The following is a 12,932-nucleotide window of genomic DNA, read 5'->3' on the forward strand; positions in this document are numbered from 1 at the left end:
GGCTTCTGGAAGAGGTCTCAGAAGCTAGGATCAGCCTAAGATACTGGAGTTGGAAATAAAAAGGAATGAAGAATTTCCGATAACAAACCAAATGGATTTACTTCTCTACTTTATCGCAAATACACTTAGAAACCCAACTTCCATCTTGGAGCTGGAACTGAGTATGCCTCCCATCTTCAGAAAAATCTAGTTTTGGCAAATGTGTAGCTAACCCTCTTGTGTTGTGATTCCAGAAATACCACTGTAAAGAGGTAAATTGCTAAAGAGAAGGGAGTTTAGGCACAGTACCTGTGACTACCACTGGCCAAAATAAAAAAATACAATTATAACATTAAACCCTTCCACTAAAAGTAACAATGATATGATAATACCCTGATCATTCCTTCTGGATCCCATCAGGCTAAAAAGCCAGTTAGATCACAGAGGTGAGGGTTTAAGTAGATGCAGTACTCACTCGAAAGACCTTCTCCACTCTTGCAATGCTCTTCCCAAAGATGGTTCCAAGTTGGTCTCCAATTCCAGCCAATAAGAAACCAAAGAGTGGAATTCCAAAGATGGCATATAAAATACAAAATATTTTGCCTCCTTCAGTGCTTGGAGCAATATTCCCATACCCTGGTGAGAAACAGTAAAAAGAGAGAGGGAGAGTGGTAAGGTGGGAGAGAAATCAGAGAGCTGAACCAGAGAATCTGCAGATTTCTTGAAGGGTTTCTGTACTCGCCTACTGCATGAGCTTCAGGGAGTAGAGCATCATTAAAGGGCCTCTAACATTCAGAACACTGTTCCATTGCTTCTTTCCATTCTCTCCCTGAAAAGTTTTTTTTTTTAAGATTTTATTTATTTATTCATGAGAAACAGAGAGAGAGAGAGAGGCAGAGACACAGGCGGAGGGAGAAGCAGGCTCCATGCAGGGAGCCTGACATGGGACTTGATCCCGGGACTCCAGGATCATGCCCTGGACTGAAGACGGCACTAAACCGCTGAGCCACCCGGGCTGACCCCTGAAAACAGTTTTAAGGAGATCCAGGCTTCCTGGATCTTAACGTGTATAATTAGATTATATTTTAGGAAATTTGTTATCACCCAGAATTGCATTGCTGTTGAAAACCTGTATCATTCATTTCAGAAACACCAAATATCTCAGACAGGTGTGGTTCAGGGAGACCTGAACACCCAAGGAAGGTTCACCGTTGCCATTTTTTTAATTGGAAAAGAGCTTGTCCTTTACAGTCTCATCCCATGAGCATCCCTTCCACTTGACAGACTTACTGTCTTCAATATTTGGCTCCATAGGGTGATGGGTGATCAACATTAGGTAGGATCTATGGTCTAGCACAAATTCAGAAAGGACTCATGGCTCATACTGCCCTACCCTGAGAAGCCTGAAAACAGTAGAAAGGGAAGGAAGACTGTGCCTCTTCCTGCACTGACAGTGATGTTTAGCTCTCCTTGGCTCTCTTTCTCTCTACTGGGAACTTTGCATTACCTCTGGGTCCTGCCTCTCCTCCCACCTGCTTCTTTCATCAAGGTCTATCAGGTCCTAAACACATGTTTATTGGAGGAATGGACATTTGAATATAAAAGAATCTTTTTATACCCATGTCTATCATATGTATTTCAAATAGTGCTTGAAAACACCAACACCTGCATTCTTAAGAATTCTGCGATTATGGAAGCAACTTATGTATAGTGAGCACCGGGCTTCCTCTATATGGATGGGGCTAAGAAAAGTAGTGCTGGGAGGAAAAGGCCATGGTATTAGTACAATTTAGAGAAAGATGAGAATCTAAATTTCTTGATATTTAGTTTCCCGCCAATGAATATTGCAATGTTATGCTACCCAGCATCTGGATAGTCACCTATTATCTCATATTAGGTAACTCGTGGAGTCAGGGAGTCTGTTTCTAAATCCATGCAGTGGGTGAGTTACTGGGTTGGTGGCTGTGGACATGTTAGTGACGCAGCACAGCCAGGGACAATGTTAGCGCTGCCCCATTCTGCACCCTCCATGAACCTAGAGAACTCACGGCTGCTGTCTGCCTTTGGGTGATGAGTCACCTGGCTATTTTCCTTTTCAATTTTCTTGTCAGACTCATTGAAACCTTTTATCATGAATTATCTAAATTATAGTTTCCATTTCTCAAATGAGTGTTCAGGCAAGCCTTCCTCATCTTGCGTTCCTTTTACTCATCACCATTTCCACTTTAATACTGCAAAAAAAAAAAAAAAAAAAAAGGCTCCTGGAACTATTTTCCAGGTGCTTTCAGAGACTTGGCAAAACCATTTTTCTAAGTGTTCCCCTCTAGAATAATCCAATTTACACTGAAAAGGGGATAAATGTGCCTACACAGCTTCGCTTCACACAGATCGATGGGAACCTGCAGAAACATTTATGACTCTTGCTCGACTGTCTCAGAGTTGCCCAATCACTGTCAGAGAATGTGGGTTTTCTTTAGTCTCAGTATCTCAGAAAGAAGCATATTGTAGACAACAGCACAGGCAAACAAATTGAGGCTTTGAGCCTGCTGAATAGGCATCTTATTAGCCCAGACAAGAGGGGCATACTCTTCCCCCAGCTTTTGGTGAGGATATGCCCCACTGCCTGACTAAGGACTGTGTTCAGGGAACTTTCTGGTATCATCCAAAGAGCATGACAAGGAAGTGAGAAGGCAGAGGCTCCTAATCCAATTCCACCTCATTCTGCCTGGTTGTCCCCAGGCTCACTTAGCCTCTGCAAATCCCAGTGTGAGAGGGGTTCAAGAATAATGTGGAAAAATAAGTGAACTGTAAAGTATCATAGCAATGCAAAGTGGTACTATTACTAGCAGTATTATTATTACCATTGGCTCCTTATTTATTCAGTGTTTCACAGAGTAGAACACTAAACTACAGTTAAAGCAAAGTTCTTGGGTAAGGACCTCAGTGAAGTAATATCCACTGATATTCAAAGAAGCCCTTAAATATATTTAAGGCCATCACTTCTTACTGGACATATGGTAATTCCCATTCTTGAGAAACATTGTGTTTGTGCACTGTGTGTGTGTACACCCATGTGTGTGTGTGTATGTGTGTGTGTCCCTTGCCTCTGATGAACTATATGGAAGAGCTGTTCAGTGGAGCCCTCAACCCTATAATTCTAGACTTTCAACATTCTGGAGCTTTGCTCTGAGGCAATGGAAGGCCACATTCCTGGATTTTTGGCTCTACTTTACTGGGCCTGTTAGACTGCCTGCCCTGCCCATCCTTCCAGAATCCTTAGCAGAACTTTGAAGTAGGGAGTGATGGTTATATAGGCTCAAGATTAGAGACTACAGAGCGTCCTGTTCTGACACTTCTACTTCCTGACTCTCAGATCTTAAGGATTTCCCTAATCTTTCTGCTTCACTTTCCTCTTCTGAGATGGGGCTACTGACAGTATCTGCCTTGCAACTATTAAAGATGAAACAAGGAGAGCCTTGGTGGCTCAGTTGGAGAGGTACCTGACTCTTGGTTTCAGCTCAGGGCGTGACCTCGGGCCCATGGGATCAAGCCCCGTGTCAGGCTCCACACTCAGCATGGAGTCTGCCTGTGATTCTCTCTTTCCCTCTCCCTCTGCCCCTCTCTTGCCCCTAAAATAGATAAATAAATCTTTAAAAAAAAAAAAAAGAGGAAATGGTTACATGCAAAGTATGAGTTGCCTGTGGAGATTAAATACATGTAAATCATGACACAAAGTAAGCACTCAGTAAGTATTAGCAATTATCATCTTGCCCAGGGTTTTCTGTAGGAAGGGATCAATTCTGAATAATACGTCTCCAGGAAAACTAAGCCCCAAGAAAAAACAGAGGGCTGGTTCCCGTCTTCCCTCCAGAAACCCCCCTTTCTCCCACAGTGCTAGGACAAGGGAAAGAATGTCTGTCACTGGGACCGGCTCAGTGGGTTGGAGGGGCCCACCGCTGCGTTTGGGGTATGGCATCTCTTGGTGCAGCTTGGTCAGCAACATCTGGGAAATGAGATGAGGTGACATGGCAGCAAGAGAGGCAATTGGTCAGGGAGAACTAGTCCAGGACATTAGAATTGGCTTTAAGGGGGACACCTTGGTGACTCAGTAGTTGAGCATCCATCTTTGTCTTTTTGTTTTTCATTTTTTAAAGATTTTATTTATTATTCATGAGAGACAGAGAGAGAGGCAGAGGCACAAGCAGAGGGAGAAGCCGGCTCCATGCAGGGAGCCCAATGTGGGACTTGATCTCCAGGCTCCAGGATCACACCCTGGGCTGAAGGCAGGCGCTAAACTGCTGAGCCACCCGGGCTGCCCCGACCATCTACCTTTGGCTCAGGGCATGATCCCAGGGTACCGGGATCAAGTTCCGCATCAGGCTCCCCACAGGGAGCCAGCTTCTCCCTCTGCCTGTGTCTCTGCCTCTCTCTGTGTTTCTCATGAATAAATGAATAAAATCCTTAAAAAAAAGAAAAAAGAAAAGAAAGAAAAAAAAAGAAAAGAAAGAAAAGAAAAGAAAAGAAAAGAAAAGAAAAGAAAAGAAAAGAAAAGAAAAAGAACTAGCTTTAAGGAAAGCAAAAGAAGTCTGAAGAGCGACTTTTGGCAGATGACCAGCCCAGCAAGGACCATCTGTTACAAAAAGGTGGACCAAGGCAGGGCTTAGTTGCGTTCACCTCTAGCCAGAAAACAGTGCTGGGCCCTTTTGGTAGAGAAAGCTAATGTTTAAAGAAGGCTGCCTGAGTAGCTCACGTGTAACACTTCAATTTGCTATTCACATGCCAAAGTCAAATCTTTGCCAAACCATGTGCTATTCAACCCTGTTATTTGGTGAAGAGTGTGCATTCTAGAATCAGAACATCGATGGGTGCTAAAGTGGCTTTCAGGGGATGCAATCTGTGCACCCACACTAAGAAGGGCCCCATACTTGGTTGATGGATCTGCTATTGCCATTTTGATGTTCTTAATCATTTTTTTAGCAAGGGACCGCATTTTCATTTTGCACTGGGCCCTACACATTATGTAGCTGATCCTGGTGAAGGAAGTCAGGCTCCACTGCTTACTAGCTATGAGATATTGGCCAGGTTACTTGACATCTTAGAGCCTCAGTCTTCTCATCAGTAAACTAAGGCAAAGAATAATACCTACTGGATATGCTTAATGAGAGACTAAATGAGATAATAATGTGGAACCCAGTGCCTGGCACCTAGTAAGACTCAGTAAATGTTAGCTGCAATGACTGCTATTTCCAAAGCCACAGGTTAGCATCCAGTTCAGGTGCTGCATAAGTAGAAACAGCTGCAAAGGTACTTTGGCAGGTACAACTCTTAATTAAGGCCACTCACTGGGCAAGTGACAGTGACTAGCTACTATCTGGGACCTGACCAGGGGCTCTCTCTGATATGAATAAAGTCAAGCCAAAAATGCCTTGAAGACTAAAATCTACCAGCATTCCATAGCTGTTGGTAAGAATGCCATCATTTGCTGCCCTTCCACAAATAATGGTTTGTGGGAAAGCATCTGAACAAAGGAGTGAGCATCACTCCTCCAGCTTAGAAACCCTCGTTGCTGGGGACCCACCGGCAGTCAACAGTCAAGAACAGGACTATCCTACATCAGAATTAGTTACTGAGAAAGGGGACAAGCAAAGACTGAACAGAGTCTAGTCTTCCTCTGACATGGCTCCTAGTTTGGAGAAGTGCCTTAATATATTCCCTGTTGTTACATATTTGTAAGCCTTCTTGTATATGTGAACATAAAAAACCTTGTTTAAAAAGAAGTACTTTGATACTTTCAGATAAAAGGGACCTCTGATCCTGAGTCATATCACTGTTTTTCAGAAAAGACTGTTATTCCTAAGACCTCTCTATACACATTCTAAATAATGAACACATATTTCTTGTGTCTGAGAAGTACATAACCTCAGGCGGCTCATGAGAGTCTTTCTGGAAAGCAATTTGCCAAGCCTTTAAAAAGTCCATGTCCTTTGACACCACAATTCCTTGGGGATCCCCTTAAGGAAACAACCAGAGATGAAGACCACACTTGACACACAAAGATTTTCACTGAGGTATTACACTGTCACAAAATAAAAACAACTTAAGCCTCCAACCATATGACTATGGTATGGGTAGTATATCCAATGGAACCCAATTAAAATTATGTTTTTCAAATAATCTTAGTAATACAGGGAAATGTTTACAGTATTATGTCACAAATTATAGGAACTCTAGTAAGCAGGCTAATGTTTGGATATTTTATAAGTAATGAAAAGACAGCTCCTCTGCTCCAGCCATCTCACTGCTTAACTCCTAAATAGTGGAAAATTTCTCAAGAATCTGAAGAATTCATGGGCTCTGAGTTTTCTTATAACCTTTTTACCACATATGATGAATGAATTTACCACCAAATAATTGGAAAAAAAAAACACAGTTTTTCTTTCCCTCATTATTCTTACCATCATTGTGCTCAGTTTTTATTTAGAATTCTCTAACTGTATGATTTTACAAAGATCCTTCACTCTAGAGTTAAAATTTACACTGCATTATTTTTCAATTAAGAGAAAGAGAGAGTGAGAGAGAAAATAATGCTTCTATCCATTGAATAGAACAAGGACCCAGTCTCTAGCAATAATACTGAGCCATGATAATAAAGATACTAAAGTGGACTTGTAATTTGGGCTGGGTTTGTTTGTTTGGTTTTTGTTTGTATGCTTGTTTCATAGTAGTTTCCTGTTTAGCACCTTCCCTTCAGATTTTGAGGAAGGGTCTTCATCCCGTGCATAGAAAAGACATAGTGTCCTGCCTCCCACAACAGTGGCAATAGAGCCTACCAGGCAGCTAGGACAAAGATACCTGAACCCAGAGCCTCATCCTATAGGATGTTGTGCTGAAGACATCAAGAGTGAGTGGTCCAAAGAAGGTGGGGGATACCCCCTGAAACTGCAGTTGCCAGCAGGGTCAGACACAGGCCATTGAGGCCAGAGGACACTTACGGACCTTCTGTGATCTCTGACCCATTAATGTGTATTACTTAAGATTTTTTCAGTTTTAGGTAACAGAAAACCCAATGCAGTCTAGCTTAAAAACAGAAATGCACTGCCCCCAGTAAATAAGGGATTTAACATTTATTTCTTAACACTTCGAGGGTAGCTTCACCCAAAGTTCAAAAGATGTTAGCAGAACCCCATTTATCACTCTGCTTTTCTTCTGCTGCTTCTTTAGTTTATCTGAATTCTAGCCAAAAACATGACTGCAGCATCTTGGGCCTATCTCTTTCCAGATTTACCTCCAGGGAGAAAGAGAGGAAGTCACTTCCTCCAAAGGGTAAGCAAAAGCCCAGGAAATGGGTTTCTTTTTGGCCTAATCTAGATCTCACATCCACCTCTAAACCAAGAACTGTGACCAGACACATGCAAAGCACTAGATTTCTTGGTCTAGAAAAGGTGATTCATTCCCTGAGACCTAGAGGCCAAGCATACGGAAGGGGACCACTCAGGAACTTATTATCAGGAGACGAGGGTGTATAAGAGTATGGACACCAAGCAGCAGAAACCAAGGACTAAGAGCGATTTACACAAACTCAAAGATTCCAGCATACACACATTAAAAAGGGCAGAGAATGTTACGTATCAAATATTTCTCATTAGGCAGATGGAACCACCACTTCTCATCATATAAGGTCATGAATAAACCAAGCCCCTGGGATCCTAACAAGTTGACACAATAAATAACATCAGTGTGCATTCCAACATAGCTATAGTTTTTTTAAGTGCATCCTACAGATCACTGATTTAACCATTTTATAAACCAAGAAAATTAGGATTTTCCTTTTTCTGTCTTCTTTAACATATACTAATGTCTCATGGATCCAGCACTGGGTACTGGAGTGCATTTTCCAAAATGCACCTCTTGAAGTGGCCCAGACTTCCTTGGTTTTAATTATTTTACTATAAACCCTCCTAAAATGCATAATACATTTCTCCATCTTAGTAACCAGACTGATGAGCACAATTTAACCCAACACTGGTCTTCTCTGAGCCACTACAGTGATGCTCCTGGGTGCCATTGAGTTTTATAGCAATTTTTGCCCTTATATCAAATGGTTCTAGACCACCCTGCTTCCTTTGCTAGGAGCTGAAATGCCAAATCTCTTTCATCCCGAATTTTCTTATTGCATACAACATCCTTGAACACACCAATGCAGAAACAATACAGGTCCTAAAGGCTAGGTCTAAAAACAGCAGCAAAAGCCTGTGCCTCTAAAACAATGCTTAGGGGCACCTGGGAGGCTCAGCTGGTTAAGCGTCTGCCTTCAGCACAGGTCATCATCTCAGAGTCCTGGGATCGAGCCCCAAGTCAGGCTCCCTACTTCTCCCTCTCCACCCCACTCATGCTCTCTCTCACTATGTCTGTGGCTATCTCTGTCTCTCTCTCAAATAAATAAATAAACAAATAATAAAACAATCCTCAGCCTCTGAAACTTGCACCAATAGGAAATAGATCATCAAAGATGTATATCCTCCAAGGAGGGCACACTATCCAACAGCCACATAAGAGTCATGAAGGGTAATGAAGAGGGAAGAAACTTCCAGAAGGCATAGCTGCACCTCAGAGAGCAACAGATGAGGGAGGTCCTCCCAGGGAGCATAAAAGGTGTTAATGATGAGATTGTCCCACCTCGATGGCAGAAGGGCGGGCCTCTCTCAATGCTGTGTCTCCCATTCTTTAGAATGAGGATTTTTATTACAGTGTGACTACACTTTTGTAGAGGGGCAGAAAACTCTCAGCAGAATTGGGAAAGGAATCTTATTGATATCTTCCCCCATATGTATAAGGATTACTAAAAGAGTTAGACGGATGCCACGTGGGGAAAAAAAAATAAAGAAAGGAGACACAGAGAAGGAAGAAAGACCCCATCAGTGGGAAATCCCAGAAAGTGCCAGCAAAAATCCAATTATGAAGGTAAGGGTCTCATTCTGAACTTCAAAAGAGATATCTTTGTTTGCACCAAGTATAAGAAACAGGGTGAAGAGAGAAAGCATCAGAAGCCCCCTTGTACTTGATCTTGTCCAGAAAGATTAAAGAGGCAGGACTAAACAGAGAATAACAAATAACATAGATGGGTCACATTTGCAGGAAACCCTCTCTCTCTTTGGCAACAGAAAAGCGGAGAGTTGGGAATGCACTACCTGGGAGGTTACCCTACCTTTCCCAGCTCTCCTCTCTCCAGCCCCACAGAATCACTTGCCAGATAGCTGGATCAGGCAAATCCAGTTTGCTGGGTATCAAGAATTTAAAAAGGAAATCGGCCCAGCATAAATATAAAGCTTCTATTTTTTTCAAAACTGTGGAAGGAGCAGCAAACCTTACCAATGGATGAAAGACACTGAGCAGAAAAATACTGCCCCAACCAGATGAAAAGTGTGACCAACTATGAAGTAATCACTCCCAAGAACCATCACAGTAAAACCACAAAGCACAGAAGCAAGAAATCAGGAAAGAATCAGAAAGATAACAAGGGAAAATGGAATGTGAGCTAATGGAATTCAGGAAAGAAACACGAAGGGAAAAAAGTCCCCTGATGATCACAAAAATGAAAATAAAATTGGAAGGAGCACGCAGCAAAATAGGCACTGTGCAAAAACAGGAAAGGAATAGAGAAGGTAAAATGAACAAAATGGAAGTCACATGTTATGAGTTAAAAAGAAGCAAAGGGCAAAACGGCAAACACAGAAGACAGGCAAAGAAGTGACAATATACATACAGTCAGAATCCCAAAAGAACAGAACCAAACCATATGGCAGAGAACATGTTTAAAGATGACAATCAAGAACACTTTGCTGAAAGGAACAAAACCTACTAGTATTATCAGACTGAAGATAAATGACCTTTTGAGTAGCCAAACAAAAAAGGTCAAATCATTTACAAATGGGAGTAAAACTGGGCTGGTGTCAGGATTCTCCACAGCAGCACAGATATCAGAAAAGAGTGGGCTATCACTCAGAAGATGTGTTTTTCTTTCTCAAAAAGAAAATGTGAGTCAAGAATTTCATTTCCAGGGGCACTTGGGTGGCTCAGTGGTTGAGCGTCTGCCTTCAGCTCGGATCGTGATCCCAGAGTCCTGGGATTGAGTCCTGCATAGGGTGCCCCTCAGAGAGCCTGCTTCTCCCTCTGCCTGTGTCTCTGCCTCTGTGTGTGTGTGTGTGTGTATGTGTGTGTGTCTCTCATGAATAAATAAATAAAATCTAAAAAAAAAAAAAAAAGAATTTCAATTCCAGCAACACTGACCCTTGAGAATAAGGCTGCCATTTTGAGCAATGCAAAGACTCAAGGAACATTGCTCCCATGAGCTATTCTTAAGGCAACTACTTAAAGATGAATTTCCACTGAGCAAGTGATGATGGGCAAAACCACAGAAAGACTAGAGAAGAACAGTGACAATATGTAACCATGGAACGATGACTAAAACAAATATAAGTGTCATCGACAGCCCAAGGGCCAAAGAAGTTGAGATGCTGAGTAAGTTCACTGATTGCATGATACGTAATAGCTGAGAGCCAAGAGTTACCATTTGAAGTGAGCAAATCACCGAATAGAACTGTAAGCATATTTAATCATTAAAAGGATGGTGTCAACTAAAATTGCGTGGAGAGAAGAAGAGGTGTCATCCCCTATGATAGGGAACTAATAAATACTGCTTGAAGAAGGGAAACTAAGTTTCTTATGTATGATTATGAAGTTAACCCCCAACACAAAAATATAAAACTCTCCAAGAATCAGAAAAAAAGACACACATAGATATAGTAAGACAAAAATCAGTGTAGGAAAGAAGTCATCAGAGACCATTACAGGATCAGTTATAAAAAGCATTTCCCTGGTCAAAATCATGCAAACATTCACTGTTAATCTAATCAAGCTATATTGGGAAGATAGGAAGATGGGAAGAGAGCCCTCTACAGTGGGGCAGGGAGGAAGAAAGAGAACTACAGACATCCCCCCTTATCTGCAGGGGATATGTTTCAAGACCCCCCAGTGGTGCCTGAAACCACCGATGGTACCAAACCCTACATATACCACGTTTTTTCCTATACATATATCCCTATGATAAAGTTTAATTTACACATTAGGCACAGGAAGAGATTAACAACAATAGCTAATAACAAAATAGAACAATTATGATAATATACTGTCATAAAAGTCTTGTGAATGTCTCTCAAAATACCGTATTGTACCGTACTTGCTCTTCCTCTTCCTGTGATGCTGTGAGATGAAAGAAGGCCTACGTGATGAGATGGGGTGAGGTGAAGGACACAGGCATTGTGACTTAGCGTGAGGCCACACTAGTCATCTTCTGATGATGCATCAGAAGGGAGATCATCCACTTCCGGACCACAGGTGACCGAGGGTGAATGAAACCACAGAGCAAAAGTGTGGATGAGGTTGGGTGAGGTGGGGGGGGGGGGGGGGGGACTACTGTAATTTCTCACCTTCCACAATCAGAAGTCAAAAAATAATCCCTAACAAAAACAAGGAAATGAATATCAAAATAATCAATCAGAAGAGATAAGCGTGGTTGCCCCAGGGTAGGGACCAGCCACCACAGGGGAGGAGCAGACTGGCTGCATTCGTAACAAACTTTGTAGAACTCTGGGGTTCTTTCATAGGCAACCTTAGTAAAAAGTACAATTTGTAAAAGGGAATTTGAGCTCCACTGGCCACTCCATCTTTTGATTCTCCACTCTGACCATTTCATTAGGTTCTTTCAAACTAGAGGCTCTCTCGCCTCTCATTTTGAGAAGTGAAACCCCTTAGTCTGCTTTGCCTTATAGGGAGAGCCACTACAACAACTACCACAGTTATCTGACCGTGTTCCATGAGCCTCCTTCCACACTCAAGCTGCCATGGTTCTAGGACCAAAGGTTGACCCAGCACTGTTTCTCTGGCTGGCCCCCGGAGGAAAAGATATTAGCAAACGAACGGATACCTATGGTGGTGATGACAGTCCCAGCAAAGAAAAAGGCACTTCCAAGGTCCCAGTGACTGCTGTTGTTGGAAGAGTTTCCTATCGGACTTACTCCTGCGTTGTCAGCGTCAAGGGCATGCTGCAAAGAGAGCGAGAAAGCAGGAGATTCAGTTAAAAAGCTTTAAAAAAAAAAAAAAAAAGCTCTCAAATTTTTTCCTTGCTCAAGAAACTGAAATGATTGGGGCACCTGAGTGGCTCAGTTAGTTGAGTGTCTGACTCTTGGTTTCAGCTTGGGTCGTGACCTCAGGGTCATGAGCTGGAACACTGAGTTGGGCGCTGCAGTCAGCAGGGAGTCAGCTGGAGACTCTTTATGTCTAGCCCGCTGCGCCTCCCACCCCCACCCTCCACACCATCCTTCCCCCTGCTCTCACACATGCTCTCCCTCTCCCTCTCACTCTCTCAAATAAATAAATAAATCTTAAAAGAAAAAAAAAGAAAAGAAACTGAAATGATCCAGAGGAGACTGGTTACACAAATGTGGGTGCAGTGACAACATATGCCCATTTAGGAAAATTTTTAAAGTGGTTTAAGGGGGGGATGGGGGAGAAAACTAGGATATTTAGTGTGGTGCCATTTATGTGAAATTTGCAGGCACAGGATTTAGGCAATCTGGGCATGGGTTATGCAAAATGCATACATATCACTGTGTATATACATAGAAAGATGTCTAGAAGGATTGTCACCCAAAATGTCATTCCTGGAAGGCAGGCTCTCAGTTGCTTTTCATTATTCCCTTTTCTGTTTTTGTTAAAGTGTTTTACGCCAGCTTGTTTCGGAATGGCAGGAGGTGAGAGCTTGGGCTCCGGATCAGACCAACAAGGCTCTGCCCACTATTAACTTCAGAACTGAAGACAAGTTATTTTAACCTCTGTAAATGCAAATGTTCTCATTTGCAAACCAGGGATAATACCTCTCCCCACAGAGTTCTGAG

General features: G+C 42.4%; 1 protein-coding gene across 5 annotated transcripts in view; it reads right to left on the reverse strand.

Moving 5' to 3' along the window:
• KCNK10 (potassium two pore domain channel subfamily K member 10) overlaps positions 1-12,932 on the reverse strand; it is a 133,152-nt gene that overhangs the window by 41,711 nt on the left and 78,509 nt on the right. For all 5 annotated transcript variants that reach the window (XM_026012511.2, XM_072762188.1, XM_072762189.1 and 2 more), the window contains 2 exons: positions 11,963-12,080; positions 455-615 (listed from right to left, as the gene is read on the reverse strand). In XM_026012511.2, coding sequence (XP_025868296.1) covers positions 455-615; positions 11,963-12,080 — 279 coding nt within the window. The remainder of the gene's footprint in view (positions 1-454; positions 616-11,962; positions 12,081-12,932) is intronic.

The sequence above is a fragment of the Vulpes vulpes genome, chromosome 6 (genome assembly GCF_048418805.1).
Source record: "Vulpes vulpes isolate BD-2025 chromosome 6, VulVul3, whole genome shotgun sequence".
Classification (NCBI taxonomy): Eukaryota; Metazoa; Chordata; class Mammalia; order Carnivora; family Canidae; genus Vulpes; species Vulpes vulpes.